At 39.5% G+C, this 19,747-nt stretch overlaps 1 protein-coding gene across 2 annotated transcripts in view; it reads left to right on the top strand.

Annotated features, from left to right (window-relative positions):
- The window catches only part of LOC149135426 (uncharacterized), a 108,194-nt gene that overhangs the window by 77,187 nt on the left and 11,260 nt on the right, over positions 1-19,747 (top strand). For both annotated transcript variants that reach the window (XM_089351997.1, XM_089351996.1), the window contains one exon: positions 14,987-15,038. In XM_089351997.1, coding sequence (XP_089208123.1) covers positions 14,987-15,038 — 52 coding nt within the window. The remainder of the gene's footprint in view (positions 1-14,986; positions 15,039-19,747) is intronic.

Here is a 19,747-nt window from a genome sequence, read left to right as displayed (position 1 = left end):
GCAGACACTCACACATACTCTCTTGCATATGCTGATATAGTCAGGATTTTTTAGTCTGATTATCTTGCGAAGCTATCAGTTTGTCTGTCATCTCATGATGATCACTGAATAACTGTCGATAAGTAGGCTCTGATCTTGTGCTCTCTGTCCTATTAATCTCTGGACGTATATCTTTGTTCCATAAAATATGACCCCCAAAACTCTTGTCTTTTCAAACCCTCATAGGCTACGAAACCTATGCAATGGATTTTCTTGTTGAGCAGCTGTTTTAATCTACCCCTTCTCTCTCTCTGCTTAACTCCTCTCTCTTGCTCCTTTTTTTCTCTCCCTTTTTCTCTCCTTGTTTCTTTCTGTTGAAGAGCGTAGGCTCGAAACGTTAAAGACTTTCTCTATTCCCGAGCGTTATACTAATGCATCCATTTGTTGTTTACACCACCTGTCTTCGTCTGTTGTTTTTTCGTGAATTCTCCCTATATATATATATATATATATATATGTGTGTGTGTTTGTGTGTGTGTGTGTGTGTGTGAGAGAGAGAGAGAGAGAGAATACATCAGTAAATCAGAAAAGGTGTAGAATAGCTACGCAATGTCGTCTGAATCATATTTTATGCATTTCACATTTTTCTTCTTTATCTGTCTTTCTCCTGTTCACTCCCTACTTTTACTAATATGATTCTGATGCTTACTTCAGACCTTTGTCATCGCTGTATAACCCCATTCCTTGTTTACATACTTCCTCTCCCGTTTCCCACTGATGTAGTGCCTCCCTTCATATAGTATGTATGACAACTAGAGTTTTACTTCGTATGCTGTTTCTTCGGATGAAAAGGATCACAGATGTGACGCTTACAGGTTGAATTGATTTATAGATTTATGTATAATACTTGTGTGTTAATGTCAGTTTTTGCCTTTCTGCTATGTTTGGTTGTATCATTACGCATATTTGTTTGCCTAATGTACATTATTACATTAACCAGTCACTGCACTTTTGAAACAGCTGTAAAGCAATACCATAGACTATCTGTTTTCGTTTTAATTATATTTATGTTTATATAACATCTTTGTTTTGATGCCATATGTAACTGCTTGTCCGTCTTCTCTCTCTCTCTCTCTCTCTCTCTCTCACACACACACTCACACACACACACACACACACACACATATAATTCTTTCCCAGCAGCGGTCACTCCCGAGGCAAATAAAACTATAATAGTAGGTGTAAATATTGGGTTAAAAAACCAGTTTGATAGAAAAGTCGAAGGTTGCCCGTGTTTACAGATGTGAGTTCGTGTCCCACGAGCAGCGTTAAACGTTTTTTTCTTTTCAAATGGTTCATAACACATTTACACACTATTATTTATAGCTTTATTTGCTTCGAGATTCACCTTTTCTGAAAAGAATTACTTCATCTTTTCGAAGTCTTTGAATTCTGGTGACATCAACAGATTGTGTATGTGTGTGTGTTCACTCGCTCAGAATCACCTACGCTGTGCACTGTGAGAGGGCTGTCTGTCTGAAAACCACTGGCAGTGTCCGTTGCTTTAAATAAATGAATGAAGATTTGAATGTGGTATCTGGCGATCTCTTCTGATCTAATTGCTGCACAAACCCAACTAGAGAGAGGGGGAAAAAAAGAAGCAAAAACAACATAAAACCTGGCATGCAGAGACATAACGATGTTATACAACGCGGCATGGAACTGCCTCTGCCAACGTTTCCTGCTAATTATTTATGTAAACCTATATATTTATATAAAATGCAGAACAGTTTTCTATTACTAGAAAATAACTCTGCCTTCAAGCTACAGTAAATAAACCCAGTTAATGTATGTTTTATGGGAGTGATAACATTTCCTACTTTTCTTCTCCCTTTTTTATATATATTTTTTTATTTTCCCTTGTTTAAATCGTATTATTTTGTTTACTAAGTTTCAGTTAATTATATTTAAGCTTCAGATTAATATTGATTCTGTTAATGTATTCGCATTTCTTCCTTTGTTCTTGGCATTTACTTAGCACTGCCCTAATGGTATTTACTTCTGTTCTAACTGCCGTTTTTTTTAATAGCATTTATCCCCGTCTTAAGCAACACCCTACTAACGATTAGTGATGTCCAACGTACTATTCTAAGGACGATTTAGTTATGTCGTAAGTCTTACCTTTCATTCTGTACTTGTTTCGGTCATTGGACTGCGGCCTTCCTGGGAAAGCGCCTCGACCCCAGAATTTAATATCTTTTAAAAACCTGGTACTTATTCTGTCGGTTTCTTTTGAAGAACCGCTACTTAAGGCGAGGTAAGCAAATCGACACTGGTTGACAAGCAGTGATGGAGGATAAACATAACACAAAGATAGAAACACACCCGTTTGTGTATTTCTGTGTGTGTCCGTGTGTATATATGACCGGCTTCTTTCAGCTTCCGGCTACAAGATCCTCTCAAGGCTTTGATCGATCCGGGGCTAAGTTAAAAACGCTTGCAATGGGACTGAACCTAAGACCACATGATTGGGAAACAGTTCTTAACCACACATTCACGTCTGTGTCTATGACATGCGGGCTTGACTTGGGTATCGTTTGGATAGAGACATGTGTATGCTATTACCTAACACCCGTCTCTGTTGAGCTAAAGAGCACTGTGAAAGCTCATGGTCATGGCTGAATGGTTAGGGTGTTTGGCTCGCGATCGTAAGGTCGAAAGTTCGATTCCCGGCGGCGTGTTGTGTCCTTGTGCGAGACACTTTATTTCACGTTGCTCCAGTCCACTCAGCTGGCAAAAACGAGTAGTACTTGTAACTCAGAGTCAGCCTTGTTACATTGTGTCACGCTGAATCTCTCTAAGAACTACGCTAAGAGTACACGTGTCTGTGGAGTGCTCAGCCACTTGTTAATTTCATGAGCAGGCTGTTCTGTTAATCTAATCGCCTGAAACCCTCGTCGTCGAAACCGACGGAGTGCCAAGAGGAGGAGGAGGACAGAGCACTGTCAAAACAGTAGTCGATAACTCTACTGTGTTTTATCATATTCTAAAACAACTTAACTACATTACCTCAAGACTGTGACGCCACGACACATGGTCCTCACATTTTTCCATGCTAACATGAATCGGACGAGTCTTATTGAAACTAGTTTTCTATGGCCGGATGCATTTCCTGTCACCTGTTCTATGTCTCTTATTGATACCGTCTGTACGGTACTCTATGCCTTAAGTGTGTCTCACCATATTTAAAGGAACCTCATCACCCCTAAGACCAGGGTCGTTGTGACACACCACATCTCTATTGTATTCTAACACATATCCGTCTCTATGCTGCCAATACAGTGCATCGTACCTTAACCGTGTCGTGCAATATCTAAAGGAAGCACGTCGCCTCCGCCTGTTCTACTTACGTATATAGTAAGACTGTGAGATCGAATGCAAGTTGCCTTTGTTCAAATAACAATAGAAAGGAACATCTTGGTTTACTGTTTACATTGTTTCGAGTGGGGCTACGGTTGCGGCGGCGGCGGCGGTGGTGGTGGTGGTGGTGGTAGAAGAGGGTGTGATATCGATTGAACCAAACAATCAATCATTATCAACTATTGAAACATCACCATGGCAACTATGTCGTGACTCTATCACTCTCAACCATCACTCCACTATATATATATATATATATATATATATATATATATATCCCCACGCGTTTACCTACCGTCTTGCACACTTTCTCTTTACGTTCACCCTGCCAGTTTTAAAGATTTTCGCGCTACTTCTGCACTTACGTACACGTGTGTGAGAGGGAGAGAGAGAGAGAGAGCTTGTGTGTATATGAGTGTCTGTATATGTGTGTATATATATATATATATATATATATATATATATATATATATGCGCGTGTGTATGTATATATATATATATATATATATATATATATATATATATATATATGCGCGTGTGTATGTATATATATATATATATATATATATGCGCGTATATGCGCGTGTGTATGTATATATATATATATATATATGCACGTGTGTATATATACATATATATATATGTATGTATATATTTCTATGTACGTGTGTGTGTATTAATATATACACACGTAACTGTACATATGTTGATATACATGTATGTATACACACACACACACACACACATGCAGGTGTATGTGTGTTTACAAGTGGGTGTATATATTTTTTATTGTGACTTTGTAAACGTGTGCAATTCTCTCTAAGACGGTTCGACAAGTCAGTGTTTCGAGACGTTTATATCCTTACACAACACCCATCCACCTACCCACCTACCTACCCATTGATCTACCTCCCCACCCCCCATCTACCAACAAATACTCCATACAGTCAGCACCTGTAGGCTTTTCACACTCTACCCACTCTCTTTCAACCCCACCCCTCACGTCGTCACCTTCACCTGCCAGGGAGGGCTTTTGTGATTTTTCTCTGATTGAATGAAATGAAATAAAAATTAAAAAAATTTTAAAGAAAAAAAATAAATGAACAAATATACAAATTGTATTTGTTTTGTGCAGTTTGAACAACAACAACAACAACAACAAAAAAGACAAACAAACCTGCATACACCACCACTACTACCACCACCACCACCACTACATCACAGCCACCGCACACATCCTACCACTACCACCTGCACCAGTGGTTTTTAACCTGAGTCCATATGATCTCAGGAGGGTCCACGCTATCAAAATAGTAATTTGGGGATCTACAGTAGTGTTTTAAGGGTCCATGAAAGGTTTTTGCTTTAAATGTATTTATTGGGAACAGTTTGGTTATTTTCTCAGACGTTTTACAAACTAGCTCAACCTGCACAAGTGAATGTACAACCTCCACTGCATCCCATAACTTCATATATAATATAATATCATCTAATATAATATAATATACTGTATTTGACGGTTTACGAGGAGGTGTTGAAAAGTGCCTGGCTTTAAGGGTGTAGCGAAAGGTCTGGTTGGAGGCCCAATCGTCCGAGTTCTTTTACAGGGCTTAGGAAAACTGAAGGATAGCTACAAAAAGTGTGATTCTGGAAGGGAAATATGCTGAATAAAATAATTAACTGATCTTCCTGTATTTTCTTTTACCCAAAGCCAGGAACTTTAAAAAAATGTCCCAGAAAAAATGACCCAGAGTCTTATATGTAAAGTTGGGCTCAATCCTTTTTTCTTGAATATGCATTGCTGAAATTGGAGGGCATCTAATATATGTGTCTTCTATGCTTTCGTATACGGTAAATATAAGATGGCAAATTAGTAAAATCGCTGCTTTAGCGTACGGTATACCGCAGTATCCATGGTCTACGCTGCGAAATGATCTGATCTGTGCAGAACCGTGGACATAGAATTAATTGATGGTCTTTTGTCTCAGTCGATACTTTTATGTGGAACCGTGTGACATTGAGCAAGAATATGAAGAAGATGCAGGGATTCATTTGGATGAACGGCCTGCATGTGATAATCTAAATGCCATTGGTTATTGCATCATACGGTGAACCATCAAGCTCATGACGTGGATCACCGAATCTTTTACTGTAAATATTTCCCGCCGTGATTGACTTTGTCTTTTATCACTTCGGAGTCAATAAATAAAGTACCCGTCAAATACTGGGACCGTTTCTTCCGCTCTGTGATTCCTCCTGGAGATTGGCTAAATCAAATGGGCTGCGAAAACAGCGTTCAAATTGCGGTTACCGCAATCTTTTTACCCGTATCATTTGAGCTCGACTCGCTGAGAAGAAAGAACGCCTTGCCTTGGGCTTCACAATAACTCAATTTAACAGTTTCTTACGTAGCCATAAGCTTGTTAAGAACCTAGAGTTCTAAGTTGGTGAGCTGGCAGAATCGTTAGCACAGCCGGGCGAAATGCTTAGCGGTATTTCGCCTGTCTTTATGTTCTGAGTTCGCGAATTTCGACGAGGTCGACTTTGTCTTTCATCCTTTCAGGGTCGATAAATTAACTACCAGTTGCGTACTGGGGTTAATTTAATTGACTGGCCCCCTCCCCCAAAATTTCGGGCCATGTGCCTAGAGTAGAAAAAATACCCCCTAGAATTCTATCAGAAGAGTTTGTGTACAAGCAGAAATAGACGCGTTGTTTTTTCCTCCTCGCGAACGTGAGCTAGTCTTCATGCAATCACTAGTCAGTTATGTGTGGAGGCGCAATAGCCCAGTGATTAAGGCAGCAAACTCGCTGTCATAGAATCGCGGTTTCGATTCCCAGACCGGGCGTTGTGAGTGTTTATTGAGCGAAAACATCTAAAGCTCCACGAGGCTCCGGCAGGGGATGGTGGCGAACCCTGTTGTACTCTTCCACCACAACTTTCTCTCACTCTTACTTTCTGTTTCTGTTGTACATGTAACTCAAAGGAGCCAGCCTTGTCACAGTCTGTGTCACGCTGAATATCCCCGAGAACTACGTTAAGGGTACACGTGTCTGTGGAGTGCTCAGCCACTTGCACGTTAATTTCACGAGCAGGCTGTTCCGTTGATCGGATCAACTGGAACCCTCGTCGTCGTAAGCGACGGAGTGCCAACAGTCAGTTATGTGAGGATTTATTTAAGCGAACATATAAAATAATTCCCCCCCCCCTTTTTTTGGCATTTCCTCTAGGGCGGTCTGACTCTTACCTAATCTTATCTTTGTGTTTAGTGATCAAGAGCTTGTCCCCACTACTGCTCAGTGGAATTATTTGTTCCTCTAGTTATTTATTTGATTCTATCTAATCACTGTAAGGTTACACAAATGTCTGTTACGTATGTGTGAGGGAAGTATATTCAGTTGAAATCGCCGTCCTTGTTTCCGGATTTGACTGATACTTATTTTTATCAGCTCCGGGTGGATGAAAAGCTTTTGGACCCGGGATAATAAACGGACGAAACATAATACCACAAGGCACAACCTTATCATTTCTGCTACTCCATCACCCTCGGGAACTTTCATATGTTAATAATATTAATAAATGCATATGTCGGCAAATGAGTCAATATGAGTGCAAAGGTAATTCACCAGAGAGAAAGTGAAGATGTTATATTATCCTCATCAATCTTACTGTTCCTCCCCTACTCCGTCACCGAAAATACACACACACACTCTCTCTCTCTCTCTCCTTCAAAACTTAACATTTAACACAAATGCAAATGTTTGCCGACAGATAAGAAGAGAAATCCTGTTATGTTGTCGTCTGCTTACGAAATAAAATCCAGCCCCTTCTCCGATTCTATCGACCCACCGACCGACCAACTCCTTACCGTTTTGTCTTACCAACATTCATGTCTTGTGATATTTATCTATTTATTCCTTCACTTCAAAAGCTTCTTTATTTTTATTCTTCAAATGTCGAGGGAGTGGAATTCTGAAAATGGCAGCAATGGCAGAATGAGTTGAGGGGGGGGGGGAGGCTTCGTAACTTTTAAATGGCGTGTGCGTGCGAGCGTGCAATTGAATGTCTCCCTATCTCTCTTATGTCTATATACAAATTGCCAATACTGGAGTATGTGTGTCTGCATGCAAATTGTGTCTGTCTGTGCGTTTGCATACAAATTATATGTGCAAACTATTCAAGTTTTTGCGTGAACGGAGTACGTTTCCATATATTTCATGTTCGTTTCTTTTTCAATTTACGAGAATAGTCTCTCCTGTTAAATATGTAATGTGTGCTTATAAAGAAATAGTAATAATCTATTTGTCACTTGGGCCCATACATTTGTCAGAAACGTGTAAGAAAAAGGTTGTGAGGATGCGCGCGCGCGCACGCACACACACACACACACACACACACACACACACGTTGTTGACGTCACGAAAATTTAGAGACTTCGAGAACGTGAAATAGTTCGTTTTATGAAAGGTAAATCTTGAAGCAAATTAAAACTGAAAATAATATACTGTAAATAAATATCGGTCTAAAACCCCAATGGATAAATGAATAGAAAAAAGTCGAAAGTTACTCGTGGGATATGAACTAACATCTGTTGTTAGCATGATAGACGTTGTACCATTGAACCACGGGTAGATTTTGACCGTTTCTCTATCCAGAGGGTTTTTAAACCAGTATTTACCCGCTATTATTTATAGCCTTGTCTGTTTCGAGTTTCACCGTCACAGAAAGAATTTATATATATGGTGAGGGAATGGTGACCTAGAGACTTCATACAATATATCGAGTCATTAAAAATTGGTAAGTGGTTTGTAAGATTCTTTATGTGAATTCGTGTGTTGAAGCAAATTTTATTGTGTGTAAGGAGAATCATCAAGCTAATATATTGGCATGATGACTCTCCCTAGACACAACAAAAATTGATGAATTATAAATATATAGCAGGCGCAGGAGTAGCTGTGTAGTAAGTAGCTTGCTTCCCAACCACATGGTTCTGGGTTCAGTCCCATTGCGTGGCACCTTAGGCAAGTGTCTTCTACTATAGCCTCGGGCCGACCGAAGCCTTGTGAGTGGATTTGGTAGGGTAGACGGAAACTGAAAGAAGCCCGTCGTATATATTATATATATGTGTGTGTTTATGTCTGTATTTGCCCCCGCCGCCCATCGCTTGACAACCGATGCTGGTATATTTACGTTCCCGTAACGTAGCGGTTCGGCAAAAGAGACCGATAGAATAAGTACTAGGCTTACAAAGAATAAGCCCTGGGGTCGATTTGCTCGACTGAAGGCAGTGCTCCAGCATGGCCACAGTCAAATGACTGAAACAAGTAAAAGAATAACTGATAAATACACTCTTCAGTTGATGACCCATTGTACAGAATGTTAGGAACGAAGAATGCTTAAGACTTTTACGTTTGCCCGTATAAAATGGGACAGCGTATTTTACGTTTGCCCGTATAAAATGGGACAGCGTAACTATGTGACCCACGTTGTAAATATGTTAACCATTCACTTATTATTGTTAAATATTTCGTTATCTTTTACTTGTTTCAATCACTGGACTACAGCCATACTGGTGGTTTTAGTCGAGCAAGCCGTCCCCCAGTGCTTAATATATATATATTTTTAAAGTCTGGCTCTTAGTTCTATCGGCCACTTTTGCCGAACCACTAATTTACGGGGACATAAACAAACCAACACAGGTTGTCAAGCGGTGGGAGAAGGACAAACAGATGAGCGCGCGCATGCACACACACACACACACAAACCCACAGGTGACAGACTTGTGCACAGTTTCCGTCAACCAAATCCATTCACAAGGTTTTGGTCGACACGGTACTGTAGTAGAAAACATTTGACAAAGCTGCCGCACAATGGAACTGAACCCGAAACCACGTGGTTGTGAAGCGACCGTCTTAACCACACAGCTGTTTATTATTATTATTATTATTATTATTATTATTATTAAGGCGGTAAGCTGGCAGAATCGTTGGCATGCCGGTCGAACTGCTTAGCGGTATAACGGCTCCGTGAGTTTACTGGTCGGACGTGTTATTACTCGCTGCGATTTTTTTAGTATAACGCCACTATTTTTTGGTGGGCGTTGCTGAGATGGAGAAAATGAAGACGTATGCAGCAGTGACGGGGAGTCGAGCTTCCGTCATCCCAGGCCTGCTGAAGCAATGTGAAATACATTGGAATGAAGACATGGCTGAGAAAATTGAAAAATATAAAGAAATGATAAAGAAGGAGGGGCCAAACGTAAAGTTGACCCCATCAGAGGAGGAAAAGACGAAAATGGAAATTGGAATAGTGGAATATAAATCCTTTTCAAGGAAAAATAAAAGAATAGAGAGTGCAACGAAGGAGGAGGTGGAGGAGTGTTTGAAGGAATTGCAAAAAGATGTGTTGTTTTTTTTACAAGAGGCAAGACATACGCGTCTGTAGAAATAACATTTGTATCGGAGGAGGCAGCAAAAAAATACGCCAATAAAACACTAGCCAATGGAAATTGGATGCTCTTTCCCAATAAGTTGGGTAGACGTCCAACGTGGATTAGAGTGGGTAGGATCCCACCGAAAATAGTGTTGGAATGAGTTGTCAATGAAGTCACGTACATCAACAGAGGAAGAAGGTTCGGTACGGTTGAGGTGAGGTTCGCCACTATAGAAGATGCAACCAACATATTAAGGAGTGAGAAAATAGCATTACTACCGAGTTATAGAGGAAGAAGAAGTGTGAAAATACGAATTCCCAGAGTTACACCAGAAATTAAACCAGAGTGGTTGGTTGCAACAGTGCTGGCTGCAACCAAGGAGGATCCGGAATTGGGACCAGTGGCGAAAACAAAAGTGCGCAAATGGTGGGGATTTGGACTCGAAATGTGGCTTTTTGCCACATTCGAGGACATAGAAATAATTCCCTACCAGATAGAAGTGGAGGACGAGAAAACGTTCAATGTCGTAAAATTTTTATTATGATCACTATGGATCTAATTTACATAGATGATACAAAGACAAATACAAACAGATGTACAAAATGTATGAGTTCTTTTTTAAAATTTTTTACGATGTTTTTATAAAATTTAAAAAACGATGACTTTGAATATTCAGACATACATATGCATGCATACCCACACACATCTATATAAATATATATATATATACACATATATACATACATACATACATACACACACACACACACACACACACACACACCCATACATACACCTACACACATGTATGTCTATAAAAAGAAGGGGAGATTGGGTTTTTCAACCCGGCAGCCTATAAGGCCCAGCAGTTTGCCTTTTATTTTCTCAATGATTAGTTTGGGTGACTTACACCCACCTTTTTCACTACTTCCTTCCATCTTCGTTCATATACTTTCTCTGACAGGGTTCTCTTTTCCAGCCCTATCTTGCTCTTCAGGTGATATCTGAAGTAGAACAGCAATCCAGGGCCGGATATGTAGGACCCTGTCACGATGCCTTCCATTCTTGTCCTCCATATACACTCTTTCAATACTGCTACCGTACAGAGAAAACAAGCCTCACCTTCCTTTGATAGTCCAGTTGGCGGTATCATCTTTATCATAGACTCAGCCGACAGCTGTACTCGTCCCAGATGCGACAACACGTGTTCCACGTAAATCATCAAGCCGGAGAGCTTCCGACAATGTACGAGAGCGTGCTGGACAGTTTCACTGTCCTGCTCGCATCTTGGACATGTCGGTGGCACTGCTAAACCGTGCCTGGATAACTTTTCGCGAACAGGTAGAGCATTCCTGTAACTCTGCCAAGTCAGAGATTTTTGGAAATTATCCAAGTACTCTGGCTTGAAGGTCTTACGAAACAGGTTGGCGAGTTGGTTCTCGTCGAACCCCAGAGCCCCTAAACGTCCAATGTCGTAGTCGAGGGAAGAAAACCAAATTGTTACATATGCGGGGAGAGAGGTCATATGAAGACCAAATGCCCCCTATATGAGTTCACACAGCCACAGCAAGAGAAAGCACAAACAGAGGAGGAAAGAATTGTAGACCACACTGAGGAAATAAAAGAGAGACAGAAGTGTGAAACAGAGAAAACAAAGGAGAACGAAAATGGAGCTACTAACGCTAAAAAGCGAAGGAAAAATAAGTTAACAGAAAACAAAAAAGAGATAAAAAAAAAAGCCAGAAACTAATAATGTACAAGAAGAGGAGGAGAGAACGGATAAAGATGTGAAATACAAGGGGGTTTTGATAAAGAACGAGAATTGCGAGCAGATGGAGAGAAAAGTCGAGAGGTTGGGAGAAATAATAAGAGTGAAAATGCCAGAGAAATGTGCTGAAAAATGCATTTTGATACGTGAGGAAAGATGCTTCGAGTGCATAAAAGAACTTGGTGAAAATATAATAACGAAACAGATATGGTTGGTGGAGACACCACCCCCTAGAACTGATTATTTGCAGTTGTTAAGGACGGACGTAACAATGATTAATGGAAGAAAGGTAACGCGAGTGTTTGAATTTTTTGAGTTAAAAAACCGTTGAACGTAAAGTGAAAAACTGGATAAATGTAACCACCCGACTTCGGGGATCGAGTGGATATTGCGCCTCATTTTTTTCATTCTTGCATATTATCATTTTATTTTAATTACCCCGATTTTATGTTTGCGTTTTGTACTGTCTTTATATGTTTTGTGATGTCTTAAAAAATCTTTATGGGTAATAAAGAAATCGGTATATCGCCCATCGCTACGTTCTGAGTTCAAATTCCGCCGAGGTCGACTTTGCCTTTCATTCTTTTGGGGTCGATAAAGTACCAGTTGAACACTGAGGTCGATGTAATCGACACATCCCCTCCCCCCCAAAACTGTTTCCCTTGAGGCAAAATTTGGAACCATTATTATTATTATTATTATTATTATTATTATTATTATTATTATTATTATTAAGGCGAAAAGCTGGCAGAATCGTTAGCACGCTGGACGAAATGCTTAGCGGTATATCGCCCGTCGCTACGTTCTGAGTTCAAATTCCACCGAGGTCGACTTTGCCTTTTATCCTTTTGGGGTCGATAAAGTACCAGTTGAACACTGTTGCCCTTGTGGCAAAATTTGGAACATTATTATTATTATTATTATTGAGTGGAGGTGAATTGTAAGCTGGCATAAAGCAAAAATGACGTGTAGGCGTTCTCTGGTGATGGGGGTGGTGATAGTAGTCAGAGGAGGTGTAAAGACAGCTGGTCTGCTAATTGTATGTGAAGTCACATCTGCTGATTTGATACGGCTTTGTTTTAGGCCATGATCAAAAAAGTCATGTAGTCAGAGAATTCCACCCACGATCACCCCATACTATTTGCATTATGATTATTGACAGAAAAGCTGCGATCTGGTACAATCGTTTGCACACCGGGCAAAATGCTTGGCAGCATTTCGTCCGTCTACGTTCTGAGTTCAAACGCCGCCGGAGTCGACTTTGCCTTTCATCGTTTCGGGGTCGATTAATTTAAGTACCTGTGAAACACTGAGGTTGATGTAATCGACTAGTCCCCTCCTCCACAATTTCAGGCCTTGTGCCTATAGTAGAAAGGATTATTATTATTATTATTATTATTATTTTTATTATTATTGACAGAAAGGCGGCCAGCTGGACGAAATGCAAAACGGTATTTCGCCCGTCGCTACGTTCTGAGTTCAAATTCCACCGAGGTCAACTTTGCCTTTCATCCTTTCGGGGTTAATAAAATAAGGGCCAATCGAGCACTGGGGGTCAATATAATTGACTAGCCCCATCCCCCACCACTGCAAAAAAAAAAAAAGGCCTTGTATCTATAATAGAAAGGATTCTTATAACAGACTTTAAGGCAGAGAGCTAGCAAAATGCTTAACGGTATTTCGTCTGTCTCCTGTTCTGAGTTCAAATTCCACCGAGGTCAACTTTGCCTTTCATCCTTTTGGAGCCGATATAATCGACTATCCCTCCCTCCAAAATTTCAGGTCTTGTGCCTGTCGTAGAAAGGGTTATAACAGACACTTTTCCTCTTTGGCTAAGGCCTCTCCGGCTTTTTAAAATTCCTTTTGTAAAGGAAGGTTGAAAGAGATATGCATCCCACACTCACACACTAAAATTTATTGGAAGATGGGTGAATATGGGGGAGAATGGTCCGTGTGAGTGGGCCTACTCTAAGCTGGTGCTTGTAGGATGAAAAGTACGAAGGAGAAAGAATCACTTGCCATAGTATTCCTGGTGAGTTGGACGGCTCCGGATCTTTGAGAGTTCCTTGGTTTGCCCTTGGGTGGTGTCTTACTCCATTTGGGAGATATTATTTGATAAGATTTTTTTTTTTTTTGCATACTTTTGCACGTTGTTAGTTTTTGCAGCGTGGAAGACCTACTTTAGCCATTCAAAAACACAGAAATACTCAAAATATATTTGTCACATGATGCCAAAATGTTTGTCGCTCATAACTGCGACCTGTTCACAGAAGCAAATGCTTTGTAAGTCAACAGGTCACAGTTTCGGACGACGGAAATGTTGACATTATATTACAAATAAATATTTAAGTGAAACCAACGGTTTTTGTGTTTCTGCAATGGCTTTAGTTAAGTTTCAGCACATAACGATCTCAGATATGCAAGTACATCTCCGTTGTTGCTTTCGTTTATGCGTTTCTATATAAATTCCAACTGTCTTTTATCTCTATTGTTACCTTTTCTCAACGAATGAAGAAAGACCACCTAAATTAATGTTTCTCAACCAATTTTTTTTTTTTTTTACCTATGGACTCCGTTGATTTCCCATTTTACTCGAACGGCCTCTCCTAGCCGTTCGATGTTTAAAAAAAAAAATCATATTTATATTTTTGTAATTAAATATTATTAACAATTTTAATCTAAAAAAGAAAAATGTGAAAATATTTTTTAAATTGTTGAAGTATAACAAACTTAGGCAATATTTCGGTACGAGTTCCTAATCATCGGCCTTTTCCGTAAAAAGTGTTGGAGAGAAACAGGGAAAGTACGTCATAACAGCGAAAGACATACAGAGAGCGCCATTTATTTTGAAGAGTTTACAGTTAGGGTTAGGTTTACGGTTAGGGTTTGGGTTTTACGGTTTGCGTTAGGGAATTCCGTCCCTAACCCTAACACCGACACTAAAACTATAATCCTAACACCATAGTGAAGATCGTGCGGATGTTACGGAAAAAGCCGATCATTGATAAAGATCGCCGAAGACACTTTTTACGGAAAAGGCCGATATTTAGGAACTCGTACTGAAAGATCGCCCAAACTTATTGCAGATATGGACTCCACCAAGGGCCGTATGGGCCCCGGATGAGAACCACATTATCCAGAATGTTTTCTAAAAAAAAAAAAAAATGATTAAAAAAAAATCAAAAGCTGTAAAGTGGTTACGAGAGTGATTTTGTTACTATTTCTAGCTGTTCGAGCGACCACATAGTCACTCTCTCATCAGCTTGTTACATTATTAGTTGTACGTATATAATAATATTGCTATAGCATATTTGATTTAGAATATAAATATAACCACTAAATCATCCTAAATCATCTTAACCGTATTTTATTTCCTTGTTTTGCAGAACTTATCAACTCGAAAGCAAAATTCAACGTTAATTATCAAGATGCAGATGGGTAAGTAATTAACATTTAACAACGTCTCTAACAAATTTTTATGTGTTTGTTTTATTTAACGTCTGCAATTTTGTTGATCGACAATGACTGCTTTATGTTACTCATAAAACCAAGATGATGAATAATGGCAGTAATAATAATAATAATAATAATAATGTTAATAATGAGAGGTGGCTCTTGATAGAGGCGCGTGGAATTGAGCTAATGTCGACTTCGTGCTGAGAGACTTAGGTGTATGTGGACAGGTGTGTGTAAGTGTGTGTGAGAAAGGCAGACAAAGTGAAAGAAAGGATGAGAGCAGTAGTAAATTATTCTTATTACACTCGTCTCACAACTCTGATCGGCGGATTTTCGAAATAACTATCAGTCATGACCTCCAATAGAGAAGGAAAAGTGCAAGAAATTAAGGTAATTGTTAACTTCTATGAAAGAATTCCACTCCATTCTCCCGGCTAATTCTTTGCAATCCTTTTAAGATAAAATGTTTGCAGTTTTTACGTCCGTCTCACGCGACAGGTGTAAATAGACAAAACAATTACCTAAAAACGAAGGACATAAAAACCAAATGCAAGCTGAAATGAACCACGAAGATCGGCTGAAAAGTTCATAGGCTGACTGTTATAGGGACTGTTAGATATGTAATTCGTCTGACGTTCCGTGTGTCATTGTGGTTCGTCTGAGTTCATTGTTTCATTGTTGTTGTCTTGTGTGACTGTGGTAGTAAAATGTCATTGAGATATATATGGCGGACATGACTTTTGTTTATTCATAACGAACATTGGGTGAGTGCGTTCTTTGTATGTAATTGAATAATAAATGTAATAATTAAATTGTACAACTCGTTGTGTTATCTCTACGAGTCATCCGAGGGAAACATAACACTGACCAATGTGCTCTCATGGAATGGGATTAAATGAGTCACCAACAGCAGGTATGACGTCATTATCACTGCGACACTGGTTCCCAGCCAAGTGGGGTATTTCAGTTTGGGGGTCTATGCAGCCCACCTTTATAAAGATAGATGGATGCGGCTGGAGAAAGTTTTTGCTTATTGATCTGATCGATTAGGCCATATTGTTATGAAATTTCGTATTGATTCGGGCAATGCTGTCACAAGATGAGTATGTTAGGACATTGGATATTTTTTGTTTGTGTGCGTGTGTGTAAGGTGTTCTGTCAGTGTGGATTAGATGACCGTACCAGTGCGTATATGGACGTTTATTAATGTGTATGTATACGTATGGTGAGGTGGGGGCGGGGAACCTATCGATTATTGACGCCCGCAAGGGCGCCATTTTTGTAAGGAGATCAACTGTTGTTCATAGAAGAATGGGGGGAAGGAGGAGAGCCTTTGTGATAGAAGAGTCCATAAAACAAGCATGAAAGTGGGACTGACCCATAGAATTAAATGTCAGGTTACGGGTTTAATTGATCTGTTAATATTTCAAGACATTCAACAGATGCTCTTTGTAATGTTGCTCAGTTGTTTTTGTTTGGTTTTTGTTCATTGTGTGTGTATGAGTGTGAGGGATGTTTCCTGTAAGAATACAAATAACATTCGACTTTTAATATAAATCTTTCCTTTTTTTATGAGACAGCTGGAATAGGGTACATATGTTTATATACACCATCAACTGTAGGTTTTGATTTTTAAAATTGCATGTTACACACACACACACACACACACACACACATATATATACACACACATGATAGATCGCTGACCAAACCATTCAAATTTTTTTCTCCTTGTTTTTCTCCGTATTCTTTCTGTTGAAGAGCGTAGCTCGAAACGTTAAAGACTTTCTGTATTCCCGAGCGTTAAACTAATATATCCTTTTGTTGTTTACATCACCTGTCCTCGTCTGTTGTTGTTTTTTTTCGTAAATTCTTCTATATATATACATACATACATACAGGCCGTCGTCGATTTACGAACTATCCGATTTATACGACAATTGGCGCGCCAGCTCACGGTAGCAATAATAAATAGTCCAATTGAAATCTAATGGGTTTAATTAGAAATTAACCCGTCTGCAGGCGAGGCCGGCTAACAAACGCTTCCCCTAGATTTGGCTATCGATCGCCACTGTGGTTATCCTAAGTGTTGGATGAATATACTGTCGCGGAATATAATAAGAGAGATTATATGTGTTATTCTCTATTCGTGGCGTTCTCCTTTCCGGTATCTAATACTGAAGAGGAGATAACCACTCCGAAATGCATGTAGCCATCAATTTGGCTAAGAAGGTGCTTCGAACTGATTTGGTGTGTTTACACTTATTTGCCTACAGCGAGAAATTTTCTCCGTGACTAAATACAGTGAATGGTTTTCTTACGAGTTCGAAAATACTCCTAGCACAGGGGTCAGCAAAGCGGGGTAAATTACCCCAAGTGAGGTAAAAATGAAATTTTTAGGGGTAATGAGGAGTTATTAGGCATAAGTAAAATAACATAAAAAAATGTGTTCCTTGTTACAACAGAAATTTTTCTTCTGCCAACACTGCATCTGATCAATGTTGTTGGCACTCCGTCGCTTACGACGGTGAGGGTTCCAGTTCATTCGACCAACCTAACAGCCTGCTCGTGAAATTAACGTGCAAGTGGCTGAGCACTCCACAGACATGTTTACCCTTAACGTAGTTCTCTGAGAGATTCAGCGTTACTCAGAGTGTGACAAGGCTGACCCTTTGAATTACAGGCACAGCAGAAACAGGAAATAAGAGTGAGAGAAAGTTGTGGTGAAAGAGTACAGCAGGGTTCGCCACCATCCCCTGCCGGAGCCTCGTGGAGCTTTAGGTGTTTTCGCTCAATAAACACTCACAACGCTCGGTCTGGGAATCGAAACCGCGATCCTATGACCGCGAGTCCGCTGCCCTAACCACTGGGCCATTGCGCCTCCACATATTTTAAGGTAATTGGTTAAAAAAAAAAAAAGTCCCCTGACTCCTGCCCTAGCATATTTGAACTGATAACAAGTTTGTCTATTTACACATCACTGCTTCTTTTCTGAATGCCACGTATACATCGCCAAAACGTTTCAAGAAATGAAATGATAGTGAGACATCTTGTACGTCATTGGATTTAAGTGACAAAACCTTGTACTAACACTTTTGCCACTACTCTCGGTCGCCATAGGAGATTCCAGTGACAAGCATCGCAAGATGGCTGGTGCTATTTTGACTGTCAAAGTTTTATGCCAAAGTTTCTTCCTCATAGAAGAGTTGCTTTCCCCACGGCTTTGACAAAAATAACGGGAGTCTCCTCTACCCCTGAGAAAGCTATCTCATAGACTGGGCCCTGTTAGATACTACCGTTTCGGGACAGAGCGAACCTGAGTGTAATGGTAAAAAAAAAAACTCCCGCACTGGAGCCTCACCAGCGAATGCAATTTTATGTTATACCCAAGATGTGTGTTTATCCGTCCCCTTGTCTCGACATGGCGCCGTACTTGTAAACGAGCCTTATTGTCTGTCGTAAAAGAAATGTCCTTCGTTTCCAGTCTTCTGTAAAAATATATCCAGGCACAGGGAAATATTACCTTTGCTTGGAAACAGGCGAGTGTGAACAGGAAGGGCGTTCGGACGTAAAAAAACTTGCCTCAACGAATTCCGTCTCACCGTTGCAAGGATAGAAAGGAAAAAATCGGCATTAAAACGATGATGTAGAGGATATGAGTGTACGTATGCATAATTGTATCCAAATTGCACTTCTGACCTATATATATATATATATATATATATATATATATATATATATATATATATATATATATATATATACTAGCAGAAATACCCGGCTTTGCCCGGGTTAAAGGGAATAATGAAATCTAAAAACGCTGTCTAGACTACGCAGCCCTCAACTGTTAGTAGCTACGATACCATATTTCTACATTAATAACTCTCCAATCCATGCCAGCATGGAACATAGACATTAAGTGGAATGCCAGTCTCTCATCTAGGAGGGCCTTGAAATCAATGTTACCAACTGGGGACTATGTGTGTCGCAGTGATAATAAAAAGACCCAAAGGAGGTCTGCAACGAAATAATTTTACTCAACACTTTGCAAGTGAATCAGTGGAGGCAAAGATGCGTCTCATTTACTTGACAATTTATGCACCACATTGCAGAAATCACAATGAAAGTATATCTGAAAGGGTAGTCTTACACTGTTGTACCGTTGGATTACAAATAATGCTCATCTGTTATGTTCGGGTTAAAATTTCATCAACATCAAAAATATATGAATTTTCATGGGAGTTATGGCCGTTATGCATAGAATATAATTTCCAAATTTCCTAAAGATCCATTCAGTACTTTTGACGTAGTTTTCGATAAGAAAACAAATGACTAATGTGTGTGTTTGTGTGCATGTGTATGTGTGTGATGGGTGTATATATGTATAGATACCTGTATGCATGTATATATATGTATATATGTGTACATATTACATGTACATCTATATATATACATCTACACATATGTATACATATACATGTATGCATATAGATCTATATCTATATATATATCTATACATATACGTGTACATATACATGTATATGTATACATATACATCTCTCTCTCTGAAAGTATCTGTCATTACAGTATCGAAATGTGATTGTTTCAGTTAGTGGAATAGTTTCATTTTAAAGTGAAAGTATTTGACATGAGTGTTTTTGTTTCACTTTTGACACGTAATACTTAAATAG

The sequence above is a fragment of the Octopus bimaculoides genome, chromosome 5 (assembly GCF_046866305.1).
Source record: "Octopus bimaculoides isolate indiv1 chromosome 5, ASM4686630v1, whole genome shotgun sequence".
NCBI classification, from domain to species: Eukaryota; Metazoa; Mollusca; class Cephalopoda; order Octopoda; family Octopodidae; genus Octopus; species Octopus bimaculoides.
This window is presented reverse-complemented; position numbering and strand designations above follow the sequence as displayed.